This window comes from Hyperolius riggenbachi, chromosome 6, assembly GCF_040937935.1.
Source record: "Hyperolius riggenbachi isolate aHypRig1 chromosome 6, aHypRig1.pri, whole genome shotgun sequence".
In the NCBI taxonomy this organism is placed as follows: Eukaryota; Metazoa; Chordata; class Amphibia; order Anura; family Hyperoliidae; genus Hyperolius; species Hyperolius riggenbachi.
Window position 1 is genome coordinate 220,272,591 of NC_090651.1, and position 20,847 is coordinate 220,293,437.

The window sequence follows — 20,847 nt, forward strand, 5'->3', positions numbered from 1 at the left end:
AAAATAGTGGATTAGTACTGACAATAGCACATTTTGTTTTGTTTTCCTTATTTTAGAACTCAGGCTGCCGGGACTTCTAAGGAAACTCCCAAAGCCTCAAATGCACACAAATCCTCTTCTGGGTGAAGCAGAAGATCTTCCCCCAGTGCAGATTCACGGAAAAGACATCTAACCCCAGATAAACAGAAGAGTTATTGCCGGGCTTGCGGAGATTATCCGTTACCAGGGAATTTAGTATGCGGTGACTGCTTCTACACTTTACCTAAAGAAAGGGAAACCCCCAGCCCCGACTTGCCAGCACTTATAAAAGATATTATGCAACAGACTCTTAACCTCCTTGGCGGTAATCCCGAGCTGAGCTCGGGGTATGCCGCCGGAGGTCGCCGCTCAGGCCCTGCTGGGCCGATTTCAGTTCTGAAAAAAGCAGCACACGCAGCTGGCACTTTGCCAGCCGCGTGTGCTGCCCGATCGCCGCCGCTCCACGGCGATCCGCCGCGTGCAGCGGCGAAAGAGGGTCCCCCCAGCCGCCCGAGCCCAGCGCAGCCGGAACAAACAGTTCCGGCCGGCGCTAGGGGCTGGATCGGGCGGCTCTGACGTCAGGACGTCGACTGACGTCCATGATGTCACTCCGCTCGTCGCCATGGCGACGAGGAAAGCGAAACAAGATAGGCCGCTCATTGCGGCCTATCTTGTTACTTTCGATTGCCGGAGGCGATCGAAAGTACGGATCAGGAGCACCCTCTAGTGGGCTTTCATGCAGCCAACTTTCAGTTGGCTGCATGAAATATTTTTTTTTTTATTAAAAAAAAACCACATTGCAGCCTCCCTGGCAAAATAAATAAACCGCCAGGGAGGTTAAGGAGCAATCAGCCTCTACATCTACATCTGTTATGTATGAAGGAGAGGATTCCACAATTAATCTAGGCGAACAAACTGAGGAGGAGGATATTAACATTGGTTTTGATTTTGCTCTAATAAGCCCCTTTATTAAATCTATTAAAGATGCTATACTATGGGAAGATCATTCGGAGCCTCCCAGCAAATCCAAATGTTACTACCCTCACCTAAGAAAATCGGGCCCAACTTTTATGCAAGAAGTAATAGATTTATTCAAAGAAGAATGGTCTAAACTGGAAAGGAAGGTGCCTTTGAGTAACAGATTTAAGAAACTGTACCCTCTGGAGGGGGAACTACTACAACAGTTGGATAACCCACCTGTGGTGGATGCGTCAGTAGTTCGCTTAGCTAGACACATGACATTTCCTGCTGAAGATTCAGTGCCATTTAAGGAGGTTATGGAAAGGAAAATGGATGCAGACTTAAGAAAAGTATATACAGATATTGACGGTGCCTGCCTTCCGGCCATAACCTTAACTTCAGTGGCTAAAGCAATGAAGTCGTGGACAGATAATCTTGAGGAAGCAATCCAGGCAGGCCTAGATAAAGAGTCGCTTATTCTAGCACTAGAAGATTTCCGGGTAGCGTCGGATTTTATTGGCGAGGTGTCTTTTGATATTATGCGATCTTCCGCTCGTGGCATGTTGCATTCGGTAACTTCTAAACGGGCGCTATGGCTTAAACCATGGTCTGCGGACTCTAATTCTAAATCTACATGGTGTAAATTACCCTTCGATGGGAAAAATCTTTTGGGTAGCAAACTCGATTCTGCAATTAGTAGGATCACGGGAGGTAAGTCTGGATTGCTCCCTCAGGATCATTCTAAATCTACATGGTGTAAATTACCCTTCGATGGGAAAAATCTTTTGGGTAGCAAACTCGATTCTGCAATTAGTAGGATCACGGGAGGTAAGTCTGGATTGCTCCCTCAGGATCGTCGTCCTAGAAGACAAGGTACAAGTTCAAACAGAGTTAATTTCCAATCACGTTCAAGAGATTTTTATGCCAATCGGGGAGGCCATAATTTTCGTAGACAAGGGCAGGCCAACGTCTCAAAATATAATAAGCAGAGAGTTAGTTCCTCAGCCCCCTAAATCATTCTGAAATTACGCCCGTCCACACGGAGAAGGTGGACGAAAGGCTTACCAAGTACTTCAGGGTGTGGGCGGATTTGGTAAAAGATCAGTGGGTTCGATACTATACAGAGGGGCCACGTATGGCGCTTCAAACAAGAGCCCCCATTAGATCATTTTCAAGAGACCAGAATTCCCAAATTAGAGGAACACAAGAAAATCCTTTTTCAGTATGTGAACGAATTGATAGTCAAGGAGGCAGTGATCAAGGTCCCACAACATCAAAGATTGACGGGCTTTTACTCCCCGCTCTTTTTCGTAACCAAAAAGAACGGGGAACTTCGTCCAGTATTAGACTTAAGATTACTGAACGTCCAAATAGCGTTGGAATCTTTCAAAATGGAGTCACTTCAAACGATATTGCCCTCAATCCAAGTAGGGAACTGGCTAATATCGGTGGACATTGCAGACGCCTATCTGCGCATCCCAATACACGGCACATACCAAAAATACCTCAGGTTTGCTATAGGGCCACAGCACTTCCAATTCAGAGTTTTACCATTTGGAATCTCTACGGCCCCCAGAACGTTTACCAAGGTTCTGGTCACGATAATTGCACTTCTAAGAGAAAAGGGACTCCGCGTCCACGTTTATTTGGACGATATATTGTTGATAGCAGCCTCATAACAGATAGCCCTGCAACACAGGACAATTCTACTACAAACACTTCAACGATTTGGTTGGCTAATCAACGGGAAAAAGAGCAGCCTAACACCATCACAGACGATAGTATTTTTAGGAGCGGAGATCAATACTCATCAAAATTCGGTAAAGCTTCCGCGGGACAAAGTCGACAATGTTATGTCCAGAGTAGAGATGGTGTGGACCAAGCAAAATCTGAGGGCAAGAGAGTGGCTGAGAATATTGAGAATTATGACGCCAACAATCCCGATGGTAGGGTGGGCGATGTGGAATACCAGACTAGTCCAGAGAAATTTCCTCAAGTTATGGGATGGCAAGAGTATGCAACAACTAATAGAGATTCAACCGAGAGCGAGGACACAGTTTAACTGGTGGAAGAATCCAACCAATCTATTAAATTGCCACGAACTTCAGGCACCAATTCCATTAATTATTACGACTGATGCGAGTCGCAGGGGCTGGGGGGCTCACCCCAACCAACAGTATGCCCAGGAACTTTGGGCCTTTCCAACCAGAGAGGTGTCAGCAAATATACTGGAGCTGAGGGCAGTTTTCAAAGAACTGCAACATTTCATGCAGGTAATACAGGGAAAGTATGTACCTCTGAAAATGCACAATACAGCGGTAGTAGCCTATATATAGAATCAGGGGGGCACGCACAGTCGCACCCTGTTGAGAGAAGTTTGTCCCATTATGAATTGGGAACAGGAAAATTTACTTCATCTACAGGCAATGCACATTCCGGGTGTCCAAAACGTTATAGCGGACAGCCTCAGCAGGTAAAAATGCGACAACAATGAGTGGTCCTTGAACATGGAAGTGTTCGAGTCAATCTGCACGGTTTGGGGTCAACCCCAGATGGACCTCATGGCATCACCAAGCAACACGAAGTGCAGTCGATTCATCTCCCGTTACAAATTCAGGGAGGCAGTAGGGTGGGATGTGCTAACAACGAGTTGGAACACCACCCTTGCATACGCCTTCCCGCCAATACCGTTAATTTACCGCCTGCTTATGAGAATACAGCACAAGAAGACAGTGGTACTTGCAGTAATACCGAATTGGCCTCGCAGGCCGTGGTACCCACTACTACGCGAATTGGCAATCGCACCACCAATTCCTCTTCCTTGCCAACCCAATCTGCTAACGCAAGGAGAACTGGTACATCCAAACCCGTCAATACTGACTTTGACGGCGTGGAAGCTGAGAAGCAAAAACTTTTAGCCATGGGGTGCACAGAAGAAGTGGTGGAGACGATTATCAAAGCAAGAAAAAACTCCACCAATGTCACATATCATAGAATATGGTTGAAATACATAGAATTGATGACACAGATTAAAGTGGATCCTTATAATCCTAAAGTCATGGATGTGTTACACCTTCCTACAACAGGGCTTGGAGATAGGATTAGCATTAAACACACTAAAGGTACGCATCTCAGTAGTTTTGGCATTAACAGATAAGAGATGGGCAACATATCCTTTAATCATACAATTTATAAGGGCAGTAACTAAACTTAGACCTGCAAGGAAAAACTTGTACCCGCAATGGGACCTGCCTCTGGTTTTACAGGGACTATCACAGTCACCCTTTGAACCACTACAAGACTGTTCACTAGAGAACCTAACCATAAAGATTGCTTTCCTTATAGCTATTTACATCTGCCCATCGCAGCTCCGGATTACAGGCTTTAACTTGCTCGGAACCATTTCTACACTTTTTTCAAGACAGGATAACCTTACGTCCTGCACAGGAGTTCATACCAAAAGTGGCAACCACATACCACTTCAGCCAGGAATGGAACTTACCTACCTTCATAGATGAATCAATGCAATATCCTAAAGCACTGGACATTCCGTCTCTATTAGCCACATACTTGGAACTTACAAAACAGTTACGTAAAACCAATAGACTTTTCATCATAACAACGGGATACAGGAAAGGACATTCCGCTTCAGCCAGAACTATAGCCACTTGGATGGTGAAGGCTATTAGGGCAGCATACAAGTCTAAGGGCGTAGAAGCGGCACAAGAAATCAGAGCCCATTCCACCAGGGGAATATCTGCTTCATGGGCAGCTTACGCCAGGGTCTCCCCTGAGACAATTTGTAAGGCGGCCAATTGGTCATCTATAAATACATTTATTACCCATTACAAAGTAGATCCTACTGCAGGCACTACTGCAGAATTTGGGGAAAAGGTCCTGTCTGCTTCAAGCGTGATTTGATTATGTATATGTCACAATAAAGTGATATATTTGCAGCACTCGTGTCCCCACCTATTTTTTGTCTAGGTAATAGTTAGATCCCATAGTATGCTGATGGGGTTTTGTATAGGAAAACGGAAAATTGTATACTTACCTGACGGTAATTTTTCTTTCCTGTACAAATTCCACGTCAGCATATGGGATTACCTCCCCTTTTTGTATTTTATGTATTGTTAGATGGAATAGGCCTAGTTACAAAAAGCACTGAACTGGGGAGCCATCTTAAAATTTAGTTACATGTCCTGAGGGGGTTAGAGGGGCGGGGCTAACCCATAGTTTGCTGACGTGGAATTTGTACAGGAAAGGAAAATTACTGTCAGGTAAGTATACAATTTTCCGTTATAAATGACGAATTATCTTTTATTATTATTTTTGTATTTAACATGACAAATGAATGAAACAAATATAAAAAAACAAATAAATTGTCTTTAAAAACATATAAAGTATTTTCAGATCTTAAAAAAACAGACAATAAAAACAAAGCAATCTGGGCAAGTATTTTTTCAGCCTATATACTTTATTAAGCAGAAAAGGGGTTACAATTCCACACAGATACATTTATCAAAAAACTTACGTTAATCTACAAAGTTATGTTCACTAAAAAATGCAGATAATGATGACAATTAAAAAATACATTTGAAACATCAATGGAAAACTTCCTTTCACTCTAAAAGTACATCTAAGCATAAGTTTAAACCTGTCATACTACTGACAAGGTTCCCCTATACTGCTCCTCTTGCACCTAGTTCAACACTTGCACCCAGCTGGCCTGGTATACTATGAATTGTAAGCACCGTCATCACAGCTTTGTGCAAAATGAAGCCAAAGGCTACATTCAGAAAAGTCACAAAGCACATTATCCACCCCTTTGCATCGCATACAGTTAAGCATACATTCAATTAAAAGTATGCTTCACTGTCACTGTTAACAAGCACATTTTGTGGCATGCGGTGCGTTGGGATGCTGGATGCTGTTAGACCACACTGGCTGCACTGTGAATGTCACATAGGTGTTTACAATGCAGGAGTTACGTCACACTGCAATGCCCCACTGGAAAGCTAGCCCAGCACACTGGTTCCTTGAATGAACTGCATGTTAGATGTTACCATGCACCAGCCAGGAGCTCACCAGTGTTCGACAATGGTAGGGGAGAGACCATCACCCCACTGAGTCAGACCTGAACGCGGTTGTGCTTAGACACGACATGGCGCACTTTTTTTTTTTTGCTGCTGGGTAACCGCACTGCATGTCAAACGCTGACACAAATGAGGTTACAAATTCTGATTTAAACTTACCTGGAGGACCGTGGCCTCCTTCGCTGTCCTCTTTAGTCCCTCTGTTCTTGCGCTATGCCTTCTGGTAATCCGACCGGCTGCAATGTTCTATGCAGACTCGGCAGTGCGTGCACCCCTCAACGCACTCCTGCGGTAGGGAGCATTTTGCACCTGCACAGTAGTAGTCCCAGGGACAGGAGAGACCCGCATGCGCAAACACCCACGACTGACAGTGACTAACTGGATTACCAGGAGTCACAGCACCAGAATGGGGGACCCAAGGAGGACAGCGAGGGAATAAGGCCCAGGGTACCGCCCCATCTCAGGTACACTTTAAATTGCAACCAAAAGGAAATATACATGTGACAGCAAATGAGCAAGACAATGGCCTCAATTCACTAAGCTTATATCCTGTTTTTAATAACGTTTCTGAGCTGTTTCTAGAGTTATCACCATGGTGATAAAGCATGTAGTAAACTTAACTCTTCTGTCTTTAAGTTAAGGAGAGATCTCTAAAGTTAACATTTCAATCCTTAAAATAACTGCAGAATTCTAAAGGCTCGTACACACGTCGGATTTTTCTAAACAACCGGTTGTTTGGACGTCCGGTCATTTGGATGTCAAATCGGCCCTCTGCCCTCTCCTTTAGCCAACACATCCAAAATGTTACCAGAACCTGCAACTTCCACCTTCGAAACATCTCCAAAAGCCGCCCCTTTCTGACCCCAGACACTACCAAGCTTCTCATCCATGCCCTCATCATCTTCCGCCTTGACTACTTCAATGCCGTACTATCTGGCCTCCCCTTAAAACGCATTGAACTTCTTCAATCAGTCATGAATGCAGCAGCTAGACTCAGACTTTCCCACTACTATGCTTCCACTTCTCCCCTCTGCGAAGCCCTACACTGGCTCCCTATCAGCTTCAGGATCAGTTTTAAAGTGAGTGTTTACCATTTAAAAAATAAAAAAGTCGGATACTCACCTAAGGAGAGGGAAGGCTCGGTCCTAATGAGTCTTCCCTCTCCTCTCCCGGTGCCCGGTCCCGCGCAGGATCCCCCGTGGCAATATTCGACCAGTTCAGTCAAATACTGCCACTTCCGCATACCGAAGGGAGCTTTCGGAAGCCGGGCCGCTCCACACTACGCATGCGCGAGCGCCCTCTATGACGCACTCGCGCGTGCGTAGTAAGGAGCGGCCCGTCTTCGGAAGCCCGAGTGCTCCCGAAGACCTCCGAAGTCCCTGCGGCGGCGGACGCGAACGGGGGAGCCAGCGCAGCACCGAGGGCACCGGGAGAGGAGAGGGAAGGCTCATTAGGACCGAGCCTTCCCTCTCCTTAGGTGAGTATCTGACTTTTTTATTTTTAATGTGGTACCCATTGGCTTTAAGGTTTTGTGCCTTACCTACAAATCTGTGCACAAGACCTGCCCAACTTACATTTCTGAGCTCGTCAACAGATATATACCTGCCTGTCCCCTCCGGTCCTCCAATGATCTCCGCCTGACCTCCCCACGCATTTCTCATTAACATGCACGCTTACAAGACTTCTCAAGAGCTGCCCCTACCCTATGGAACTCTCTTCCACTCCCCTTCAGACTCGCTCCTTCCTTCAACACCTTCAAGCAAGCCCTCAAAACACATTTCTTTAAAATAGCCTACCCCACATCTACCACACTCTAACTCTCTGTCAATCACCCTTTCCACAGTCCTACCTTATGTGTCCCCCCACCCTTTAGATTGTAAGCCTTGGCAGGGCCTTCCCCTCCCTTAGTGTGTCCTTCTTAATTTTACTACCCCAGCAATTACACCCTTCTCATGGACTAACTCGTACTTGTTTTGCCGGGTCTCTGTAAACCGCATTTTATACTCTCATTGTATGTATAACCTTGTGATATGTTCTATAACCGTTTGCTACCTCTCTGTCTGTCACCCCTTGTTGCAATGTATGTATCCCTATTTATTGTCCAGCGCTGCGTAATATGTTGGCGCTTTATAAATACAATAAATAATAATAATAAATCGGGCATGTGTACGTTTGGTTGTTCAGCTGATAAGACTGGATTTGAACGATCCGCCAAGCGGATTGTTCAAATTCAGTCTTATCAGCTGAACGACCGACCGTACACACGCCCGATTTGACTTCCAAACGACCGGTCATTTGGAAAAATCCGACGTGTATATGTACCTTAAAGCCTCTTTCACAGTGCAACGTTAAAGTCGCATGTTAGAAAATGTTCCAACGCAGACTAACGCACAGCAATGCAAAGTCTGTGCGACATTCACAGTGCACACGTTGTGTTGTGTGTAACGTGTAGCAATATTTAGAAAGTGCTGTGTGTTTAGCAATACATTTGCTGCGTTATGTGTGTTGCACATGCTCAGTAATGTTTTTTTTAAATGTAACGCATGCGCCGTTTTCGTTCCATCAGTATGCGACGAAAACGGCGCACCAAAAGACACATAACGTAGTACAAAATAACGTCCAATTTTATAACCTACATGCGCTGCCTTAGGGGCACGTTGTGCGACCTTAACGTCGCATCAAACGCAACGTCTTAGTGTGAAAGAGCCCTAAAATTAAAGACAGACTGTTAATTAACTGCACGTGAAAAAAACTACAGAGGAGGTAACTTAAAGGGATACTGTAGGGGGGTCGGGGGAAAATGAGCTGAACTTACCCGGGGCTTCTAATGGTCCGCCGCAGACATCCTGTGCCCGCGCAGCCACTCCCCAATGCTCTGGCCCCGCCTCCGGTTCACTTCTGGAATTTCTGACTTTAAAGTCAGAAAACCACTGCGCCTGCGTTGCCGTGTCCTCGATCCCGCTGATGTCATCAAGAGCGCACAGCGCAGGCCCAGTATGGTCTGTGTCTGCGCAGTACACTCCTGGTGACATCAGCGGGAGCGAGGACACGGCAACGCAGGCGCAGTGGTTTTCTGACTTTAAAGTCAGAAATTCCAGAAGTGAACCGGAGGCGGGGCCGGAGCATTGGGGAGTGGCTGCACTAACACAGGATGTCTGCGGGGGACCATTAGAAGCCCCGGGTAAGTTCAGCTCATTTTCCCCCAACCCCCTACAGTATCCCTTTAAGGACAGAAATGATAACATGATAAGATAACTCTCTCATCGTGAAAACTTATCTCTACACCATAATAAAGCAAGATCGATGTGTGGTGGTAAGTTTTATCTTGCCTTATTATCTCCAGCATGATCTTAGTGAATTGAGGCCATTGTGAAATACTTTTCTTATTTTCTGGTCACTTTTTATTTAGTCATTTTTACCCAACATGCACGTATGTGATTGAATCCCCCAATCATGTGGAAAGAATTTCTAGCTCTGTTTTTATTTTTATAAACCTAACTAACAAAGTTTTTTTTTTTTTTTTTTTACTTTATTATTTTTTATTTGCAGAGTTAAAAAATAACAGCATTAAAGTGAACCTGAGAGGAAGGAAAAAAAAAAGTTTTATACAGTACATACCTGGAGCTTCCTCCAGCCCCCTTCACGCTGATTAGCCCCCCTGCCTGCAGCCTCCGCAAACCGGCCCGGTAACTTCGGTAGTCCAGGGCTTACTGCCCATGCGTGGCCAGGCCATGCATGCACCCCATTGCGCTCCCGTTGACGGGAGAGTTCTGCGCCTGCACAGTACTATCGCACAGGAGCAGGATGCTCCCGGCCGCAGGAGCACACCTGCGGCCGGACTGCGGCGACTGACCGAATTACTGGGCCAGATTGTGAAGGCTACAGGCAGCGGAGGAGAACAGCGGGGCACTAATAAGCGTGAAGTGGGCTGGAGAAGGACCCAGGTATGTATAAAACATTTTTTTAGGTACACTTTAAACAATATGCCCAATGATTAAGCACACTCGTTTTTTTCACACTACTGTACACTTTTTTTTTTAATACAGTAAAAAGTTGAATAAGCTTACATTATAACTGCATATACAACAGTAAAGGTTGCCCTATATAGCAGCTATAACTTGACAAGAATCAGGCATTTACCCCCATGCTTAAAGGTATTGTTTCCATACATTTTTCCTATTTTTGGTCCTAATCTCTCTCCCCACCAGGCACAGTTTCACACTACATGAAAGAAAAATATGAACAAATACCCACACTGTACTTAGGTTTTAAAATATTAGTACATAAGTCTATTCTCATACTGATATTAATGAGGCCTAGCACAGAAAAAGAAAAAAAAAACAAAAACAACGAACAAGACGTTTTTAACCTCCCTGGCGGGAACCCCGGCCATTGCTCAGGCTAGGGAAAAATAGGCCAGAGCGGAAATCCCGAGCTCAGCTTGGGATAGCAATACCTGTTTTCCTTTAATCTTCTGAGTCCCGCATGCGATCAGCGCTGCGCAGCGGGACTCCAGGCTTCTCCCCACGGCCACCGGGATCTCCATGTCCCTGGCTCTTCTTCCAGTATCCCAGTGGCCAAGCAAGGCGGCGATGCGGAAGATGTAACAGTGTGACGTCATCGGGGGTGGCGGGTAAATTTAAAGTGGACCTGAACTTTTGTACAGGACAGAAAGAAAAATGGAGAAAAATGCATCCGGGATGTATGTAGAGAGTTTAGCCTATTTAATTCCTCCTCATTTGTCTCTAATCACAAGTTGTAATTTGATTGCTCTCCTGTGTCACATGACTGCTATGGCAGAGACGGCAGATAAGCTCTTTTGAAAGCACAGGATGTTAACAATATAGCCATTTGGTTCCCAACGGCTTCTGAGCTAGTGCCTCTGCTGATCTGCCTTAACCCTTGTTTCCATCTGTGCGCTTCTGTCCGCTTTTTATCAGCACATCAATGTTACAGATTTATACATGTTGATGAAAAGCGGACAGAAGCGCATAGATGGAAACAAGGCCTACTGTTACCGATTTTTGACTGGATTTTGACTTCTCTATTCCTGCCGCATGCACCGACTTCTGCCTGGATTTTGACTATTCTCTTCCTGCCGCCTGCATTGACCTCTGCCTGGATTTTGACTACTGTCTGCCTGCCACCTGCACTGACCTCTGCCTGGATTTTGACTACTTCTTGCCTGCCGCCTGCACCGACCTCTGCCTGGATTTTGACTACTCTCTGCCGGCCGCATGCACTGACCTCTGCCTGGATTTTGACTACTCTCTGCCTGCAGCCTAAGACTGATAGCAAAAGGAAAAAAGTCCGAACGGAATCACGCTTCTACTGCCCCGATTGTGATGTTGCCCTCTGTGCCATTCCCTGTTTTAAAATGTACTACATATGGTATAGTCTGGTGCCTTATTTGTACAGTTTCATGTTTTTTAAAGTTTATTCATAAATTGATTTATTTCAACAATTTTGTGTTCTAGTCTTTAATCATATGCGGGATGTCTTTAAGACTATTATTATGACATATTTTGGTAAGTTATGACTTAAGAATTGGAGGCCTAAAATACTGGAAAAAATGCACCTCTTTTAGACCCATAAATCCAGACAGAAATGCACCACTATGGAGGTTAAAAAAGAGCATGTTTGACCAAATGTATTGCAGGTTTGCATTCTCCTTGCAGTACCGTATATAATTTCCCTATTTTTATTATGTCCATTATCCCTGTGATATCAAGGTTTTGGGCACAACCAGCTATCTATACTGGGGGAAGGCTACCTAACACTGAGGGGCACATATGGCTATCTAAACTAGGGGGGAGGGTACCTAACACTGGGAGGCACATCTGGTTATCTCTTTTAGGGGGTTGGCTACATAACACTGAGGGACATATTTTGTTATCTATACTGGGGTGAGGCTACCTAACACTGCAGGACATGTCTGGCTATCTATATGTGTGTGTGTCGGGGGGGGGGGGGGGGGGGGCTACTTAAAACTGAGGCGTTTCAGCCTAACCCTGGGGGGCATGTCTGCATATCTATAATATACGAACAAAGTCCATCAGCACACCATATTAGATGCAATGCGCTTTAATGTGCAGTACTCCACATCAGAAAAAATGACAACTGTTTCGGGACCCTTGAGAAAGGGGGACCCTGCGTGGCCCCAAAACTGATGATGAACTTTGTCCGTATGTTGCTAAGTTGCCTGTGTCACTGTATCAAGCACCCAGCTCTGGACCTGTATCTGTAATAGGAGGTAAGACTACCTATTCCTGGGGGACACATCTGGACAGCTATACTAGGCGGGAGACTACCTAATTCTTAGGGGCACATTGGCTATCTATACTGTGGGGGAGGCTACTTAACGCTGGGGGATACATCTGGTTGTCTATACTGGGGGGGTTTCACATCTGGCACAAAGTTGATATAGTGATGAATGAAATCCTAGGAATAAATCTGTCTTGCTTATAAATAAATCCTAAAGAGCTTCTTGGTCTTTAAAGGCCCATACACACATACAGCTTTCCTACATGACCAAGCAATTGTCTTGTATTTTCCACACACCAACTATGCAATTATATCATATTAATAATAAGTAATTAATGAAACACATTTTCTCCAAATTGTGTGGCCAACTGCATGATATCAGCCATGTGAGTTGAACCACCTGTTAGATAGGGCAAACCTCTTGTTATCAGTAGCTCGTCTTGTCGCTTGCCCAGCTATCGTCCAACAGACCAAGTTTAGACAATAGCTGGACGGAAATGTTGCATGTGTGTACGGGCCTTAACACTCTGCTCATAAAAAGTTTTGTCCAAAGTTGAGCTTAAAGGGGCACTGTGGCGAACAAAGCTGATTTTAGTAAATAAAATAAATAATGTGCACAAGAGGTCCAAGTTATAAAAAAAGTAAATGGCTGGTGAAACCTAAAGTGGTGCATAATGCTGTGGCTGGGGGGATAGGCAGTGCAGTTCCTCTCAGAAGATCACCATTTTGTTCTTACAGTGATCCCTTTCAGTTCTGACAATATTTTGTCAGAACTGAAATATACCAGTTGCTGTCAGTTATAGATCAGCAGCTGTCAATTACAACTGAATGTGCAAGGTGATGTCCATGTTTCCCTATGGCTCAAGTGAGTGATATTACAGTTTAACAGTGTGCTGATCAGGAAGCTGTTATGGGGTAATGGCCATTTTTAAAATGGAGGATATACAATTCCTGATCACAGTGGACAAACAGTACGTAGGAGAGAAGAAGGAGATTGAGCAGTAGATTACACGGGAGGTAAGTATGACCTGTGTATGGTTATTTTGACTTTTTATTTTCAAATCAGGTTCTCTTTAAAGGGACTCCGAGCTCAGAAAAAAAAGGAAAGTTGTACTCACCAGGGGCTTTTTCCAGCCCAGTGCTGGTCGGGAGGTCCCACGCCGGCGTCCTGGCTCCTCTTCTTCACCCCGCTCCGGAATGGCTGACAGGCCGCAGCCTGGGCGACACTCTCCCGAGTGTCGGGCTGCTCCTTCCGCATATGACGCGGATTACGTCACACATGCCGGCCGCCTCGCGTCATCACGGCGGCCGGCGTGAAAGTACTGCGCATGCGCGCTTTGTTCGCGCATGCGCAGTACTTTCACGCCGGCCGCCGTGATGACGCGAGGCGGCCGGCGTGTGACGTAATCCGCGTCATATGCGGAAGAAGCAGCCCGACACTCGGGAGAGTGTCGCCCGGGCTGCGGCCTGCCAGCCATTCCGGAGCGGGGAGAAGGAGAGGAGCCAGGACGCCGGCGTGGGACCTCCCGACCAGCACTGGGCTGGAAAAAGCCCCTGGTGAGTACAACTTTCCTTTTTTTTCTGAGCTCGGAGTCCCTTTAAGCAACAGAGTTCAGAAGAGCTCATTAACCATGTGGGGAGAGGAACAGAAAGCCGTTCTAACTAGAAAGATCCTCTCCCTGTGATAAGGAATTACATGTTGCTGGCAATGTTTATTCCGGGGCAGTAAAAAAGGGGCGCATATGGCTAGTGGACAAAAAAGGGCGCCGCCATAGACTGCAATGCAAAATATCGGCTATTGGGCGCCCGACAGAAAATTTGGGCGCCCGAGAAATAGCGGTTGCAGGGATCGTGTTAACAAAAGTTTTCGTTTACAGAATAAGGTTTATTACAAATATCGTTTACAAGTTCGTTATAACTTTGTGGTTTACTTATTTTTTCGTTTTTAAATTTTGCTTATAGGAGCTTTTACTTATTTTTCCGTTTTTTAAATTTCGCTTTCAGGGCTGTAACAAGTAAATTTTCATTTACACTTATTTTATCATTTAAAATTCGTTTTCATACGTATAATGCTTAAATATTGTTTTCAACCTTGTTCTATTGGAAATACATCGCTTTTGGTGTTAATTTTGTTTTTTACACTTATAATGCGTTGATTATAGTTTTATTAACTTACTAATATATCGCTTTTAATATTAATGTTATTTTAAGATTTTTAATGTGTTCGTGATTGTAAGGCTATCTATTCTATTATATATATATATATATATATCTATTATATATATATATATACCTTTTTCTATTTATAATATTATTAATGTGTACGTGATTTTAAGGCTATTTATTCTATTACAAATATAAAAATTATTCTATTCATGTTACTTATAGTGAAGTATTTTAACCACTTAACGACCGCCTAACGCCGATAGGCGTCGGCGGGTCGTTAGTGGTATAGCATGACTTTCCATGCCAGTTCACGGAGGGTGTCTCCGTGAACAGCCGGAGAGCCGCCGATCGTGGCTCGCCGGCAAAATGTAAACACGCCGTAAGGCAGATCGGCGATTTCCGGCCTCTGATTGGCCGGGGATCGCCGGCATCTGATAGGCCAAAGCCTATCCTAGGATTACAGAACAAGAGGGAGAGGGAGGTAAGCGGAGAGAGGACGGAAATGGCTGCGGAGGGGGGCTTTGAGGAGCCCCCCCCCGCTACTCCGTAATAGCCGGCGGCGATCAGACCCCCCAGCAGGACATCCCCCTAGTGGGGAAAAAAGGGGGGAAGTCTGATCGCCCGGCCACAATCCTGATCGGTGCTGCGGGCTGTAGAGCCCACGCAGCACCGATCATTAGAAAATCCCCTGGTCCTTAAGTGGTTAAGGATTAAATATATTATTGTTCATATGTGTGTAAGGGTGTTTGTGCAATGGGGATGGTTAGGGTTAGGCACCACCAGGGGGATGGTTAGGGTTAGGCACCACCAGGGGGGTGGTTAGGGTTAGGCACCACCAGGGGGGTGGTTAAGGTTAGGCACCTCCAGGGGGGTTTCAAGGTTAGGCACCGCCTGTTGGGTCTTAGGGTTAGGCACCACCAGGGGGTCTTAGGGTTAGGCAGCACCAGGGGGTGGTTAGGGTTAGGCACCACCAGGGGGGTGGTTAGGGTTAGGTACCTCCAGGGGGGTTTTAGGGTTAGGCACCACCAGCTGGGTCTTAGGGTTAGGCAACACCAGGGGGGTGGTTAGGGTTTGGCACTACCAGGGAGGTGGTTAGGGTTAGGCTCCACCAGGGGAGTTATAGGGTTAGGCACCACCAGGGGGGTCTTAGGGTTAGGCACCACCAGGGGGGTGGTTAGGGTTAGACACCACCGGGGGGGGGGGGGGTCTAGGCGTTAGGAATAGGTACAGGGAGGGTTCTGTGTGAGAGTAGGGTTAGGTATAGTCACAGCACAATATATGTATTATATACGAATGATTAAATTATGCATATTTACACAAAGGGGGGAGGGTCTAGGGGTTAGGGATAGATCTGTGTGAGCCCACAGTTAGGTATAATTGCAGTAAAATCTACCATTGTATTACTATGCATAAAGAGACTCTGAAGCGAGTCTCAATTCTCTTTTTTAACCTATATTCATATTAAGCCCCATAAGCACAGCTAAACTGCCGCTATCCCGTGGCAAAGCGAGGGGTTTATAACCCCCAAATCCCCTCTCCTACCTCTGGGGAGCGCTTCCTGCTTGAGGCGGAGCTACAGCTATAAGCTCTGCCTCAAGCGCGCCAATCCCCGCCTCTCTCCCGCCCCTCTCACCTGCCTTCACAGAGAGGGGCAGGGAGAGGCGGTGATCCGCACGGCGATTGACACGCATGGAGGCAGATCTACAGCTCATAGCTCTGCCTCCAGTAAGTGCAAAACCAAGAAAGTCGTGGATTTTGCAGGGGGATCTGAGGGGGTATTAACCCCTCATTTTGCCGCGGGATAGCGGTGGTTTAGCTGTGCTTATGGGGCTTAATATGAATATAGGTTAAAAAAGAGAATTGAGACTCGCTTCAGAGTCTCTTTAATACAAGTGTAAATATCGTTTTTTTTTAATACACGCTATTTGATGTTTCATTTCAGATTCGTTTGTTGTTATAGACGGTATTTTGCCATTTAATTTCCGTTTATTCAACGTATTTAGCACTACATTTACAAGCTATAAACGAAAAATATTGTTTTACATTACAACTTATAATGTCGGCTATATCCCGCGCCCTTTTTTCCAGGCACCCTTTTTGATACACGCGTTTATTCTTTGACTGCAAGTCTCTGGCTCTGCTGAGGACACATACACAGTAAGAAGTCTGTAGTCTGTCTGAGAGAAAGGAGGGAAGCAGATTCACTGAGAGCCAGAGACGTTGCAGAGATTAAACAACACATTCGCCAGCAGCATGTAACTCCTTATCACAGGGAGATCTTTATAGTTAGAATGGTTTTCTGGTCCTCCCCCCACATGGTAAATGAGCTCTTCTGAACTCCTTTGCTTAAAGGAATACTTAAGGCAAAAATAAAAAATGAGTTTTACTCACCCGGGGCATCCCTCAGCCCCCTGAAGCTGGATGGTGCCCTCGCAGCCCCGCTCCTATCGTCCTGTCCCCGCCGGCGGCTACTTCCGGGTTCGGCGACAGCCGCCGACAGGCTGGGAACGCGGCTGATTCTCCGCATTCCCAGCCGCTATATCACCCTCTATGCTGCTATAGCGTATATATATATATATACACGCTATAGCAGCATAGAGGGTGATATAGCAGCTGGGAACGTGGAGAATCAGCCGCGTTCCCAGCCTGTCGGCGGCTGTCGCCGAACCCGGAAGTAGCAGCCGGCGGGGACAGGATGATCGGAGCGGGGCTGCGAGGGCACCATCCAGCTTCAGGGGGCTGAGGGATGCCCCGGGTGAGTAAAACTCATTTTTTATTTTTGCCTTAAGTATTCCTTTAAGTTATGAACTGTCCATTCCCCAGCTGCAGCAATTTGTACTGTCACACACCACGTAAGGTTTCACCAGCCATTTCCTTTCTTATAACTTGGATCTCTTGTGCACATTATTTTATTAACTAAAATCGGCTTTATTCGTCATAGTGCCCCTTTAATTTCTTCTACACGACTGGATGCAGGAAATTGCACACTGCTTAAAGCACATCTCCTTTAGTACATCAACCCAGTGTGTTTTGGTTCACATGTTAATCCTATAATTATAGCTATTACAATGCTAGTAACTATATACAGTGGTACTAAAAATAGAAAGCCCCGCCATACAAAACAAATGTCTAAAGATATATTAAGCAAAAATATGTTAAATCTAGGTATAATCTTTCAAAAAGCCAAGGTCAGAAAATATTGCAGTATCAGCAAGAACATAATAGTCACCAGTCAGGTCTCCTCCCTTTTTTCATTTACTCTGACTGCCTGGCTCCAAATCTGCTAAGCCTTTAACTAAACAGATTCAAAGAAACAGTAGCTTGTTTAAACTTAAAAATAATGGTATACAGTATTATAAGGGGAAAAAGCACACCAACAGTACTCATTTTCTAATTTTAACATAAGAGAGCATTTAGAAATTGTATTTGTAAAACATTGAATTTAGAAAAGTACATTATATTGAACCTATTTAGGTGACTTCTTTGACCTTTGTATTTTATGTTGTCATATGAAATCTAAAAGAACAAAACATTGTAGGTTGATCCAGCAAACTGCACATATGCCGCAAGTACCGTGGATCTATGCATATGCCACAAGTATTGTAATTGTTTAGGAAATGTATACCTTTATTGTTGTGGATCAACTACAGTTTGTAACATTTTTTGTGTGTTTTTCTCAACCTAACAATGGATTTATACCATATTAACAATAAGTATTTAATGAAACACATTTTCTCGAATTGTTGTGGTTTTAAAATTAAAATGTATAAAATGTATCTGTAATTCTAGAATTTCATAAGTGACTTAAACAATAAGAACAACCAATTGTGAATTAGCTAGTTTTCTGGAGGAACAAAATAGCACATGTATTGAAATTAAACCAGTGAAAGTCACAATTTGAAGTACACTCATAATATGAACTTTTAAATTTAAAATACTGCACATGGTTACTAATGAACAATAAGCGCTGCGCTTATGAAATACTTTATTAATCCCTCGTATCCACTGCGGTACCAATCAGCACCTTCTATTCTGACAACCGTTGTGTGGTTTTACAAACTACACATCCACAGCAGCTGCCCACTGTTGCCATGTACTTCTTGGTAAAATGTAATTTACCACTGAAGAATTGCGACCACAAGTGGCAATAGAAGGCCTCATATATCAAACAGCTCTGCTTCTTTCTCTTTCCAAAATGAAAAACTACGATCGATGTAACGACAGATATCATCGTTCGTAAACTCCCCCAGTTCGGATACTAACTGTATAGAGTCCCTTCTAGTTTTTGGGAGTTGTGTCAGTTCATCAGATGCCAGTACTTTGTCCTTCACTTTGGGGTCTGTGAAAACCTCAAATTCCTCATTAGGAATGACTGGAGCTACTGGGTCCTCTACCTGGTCAGCAACATTAACTTTATCTCCCTCTACGCTGTCCCCAAAGAATTGTTGCTTGATGTCCTCAAACCCATCAGTCCAATCCCTCTTTCCAGATTCCAGTTCCTCCATGACAACCTTGTGGAATTTACGAATGAGTTCCCAGTTGTGACTGCCGAGTCGGTCAAACATTTCATAGCACAGAAGGTGTCTGAATTTTCTCTCTTCCCTTGACATGGTCATTTCTAATAACTGAAAGTAACCTAACATAAAGAGATCTAATGTCAGATTGGAATATTCCACAGGGGCACCATTCACATGGGGCAGAAAATGCTCTGGCCAATACATCATGTTTGATCTGCTCAAGCGACGTATTTGCCGGGTAGGCACTTGACAAATTATGCTTCTCCAGTGGCTAATCAACTTCCCTACAACTTGTCTTTGTTTCATGAAGTATAAAAGGCGATCATCATCACTTGAACCTTTGGCCATCTTGACACTGCTGTCATTACTGGCATTTTTGTCCTTTTCTAGGTCCAATTCTCCACTGACTGAGCCATCAAGGGATTTTTTCTTAGGACTTTTAACAGACTCTGTAAATGTCCACTTCTTCCAGTGATCAAGGAAAAGGTACACAATCCTTTCCTTTCTCATATCAATATAGTCTTGAACACAGCTAAGCTCTGTCTGCACAGGAAGACTTCTCGTCATGTTATCTGAACTAAATAACGGCTCACCAAGTGCTTCCATTATATTATTTTGATTACCAGTTTCCACCTCCCTTGGAAAACCATCTTCATCATGGTACGCAAATGGTGTATTTGAAAGTGCAACAAGGGGCTCCTCAACTGGTCTAGATAAGCTATCACTTAAAATACTAAAGTGGTCGGTGCCAGATATATAGTCTTCCTCCAAGATAGGTTCCCTCCCATTACTGAAAACTGTTGTTCCTACTGGTAATGACCTTTTCCTTTTATATATTCTGTTTGATGAATTATAAGCATTCTGAGGCTGTGCATACAACTCATAATTAGCTTTTAGATTTTTGACTGAAACACCAAACTGTTTAATCTCCTTCTCAACTTCTTCTCTAGTGGAACTAAAGGACTGAGATCTGCCAATGCTTGTATTGCCATCTTTTGTTCCATTTGTTGTCTTCTCAGAAGTATCTTTGGCCACCAAATCTTCCAGGTCAACATCCTTCCCCCCAAGTGTTGCCAAGAGAATAGCCATACTTTTCAAAAGTGTGGAAATTTTGGAACACCAAGCTGGCAGGTCATCTGCTCTCCCCTGCATCTGTTTAGGGTTCACAGTGAAGTGTTCTTGCGATAAAGCAGCAGAAACGGGAAGGAGCTGCTGGAGTTCATGTTCAAGCTGCTCCAGTTCTGTTTCAACTTTCTGGACTTTATGCATCACTTGGAGGTTCTCGATTTGTTTCTCTATGCGATTGATATCATCTTCAGTCATGAGTTCTCCAAAAGGTCCCAAGATTGCGTTGTGAGCGTGAGAATATCTCCAACCTTCTTGGTGGTAGTAACTACCAGCCTCACACTACGGCAAAAAACAAAAAGGAGAGGGAAAACATCCCTCAGGATACAGAGCCAAAATTGTCCTCTCTTTGCACTCTTTAAAAAAATCTACATGTTTTAGTGGTGTAATGGCTTTTACAGGGTACAGCTTGGTGTTCTCGCTTAAGAACTGGTTAACTAACCCAGCAAATGAAAGCAAAGAACGTTAAATCACTAGCTTAATATACAGTCTGCATTTTCATTAATCAAGCATGCTGTTGATTGATTTATGTTATATATAACATAATACCGTTTAGCATTATGATGTCTAGTTATGAAAATGTCACGGTAAAGGAAAGACCACTCATTACACCACTAAATGACCATGTACAACATTTAAACTTGCAGTATAAAGTATAAGCATGGAGCAGTTTCAAGTTGATGCCTGGATGGTATTAACTT

At 44.4% G+C, this 20,847-nt stretch overlaps 2 protein-coding genes across 2 annotated transcripts in view; both read right to left on the bottom strand.

Moving 5' to 3' along the window:
• ESPN (espin) overlaps positions 1–20,847 on the bottom strand; it is a 397,424-nt gene that overhangs the window by 10,570 nt on the left and 366,007 nt on the right. The window lies entirely within an intron of this gene.
• Positions 18,662–20,344, bottom strand: LOC137521292 (espin-like protein). The gene has a single exon (XM_068240350.1). It carries the CDS (start codon positions 20,342–20,344, stop codon positions 18,662–18,664), a length of 1,683 nt encoding a protein of 560 aa, XP_068096451.1.

What these genes read in the sequence shown, in the direction of transcription:
- LOC137521292 (XM_068240350.1), bottom strand. Translation starts at nt 20,344, where the DNA reads ATGACTGAAGATGATATCAATCGCATAGAGAAACAAATCGAGAACCTC.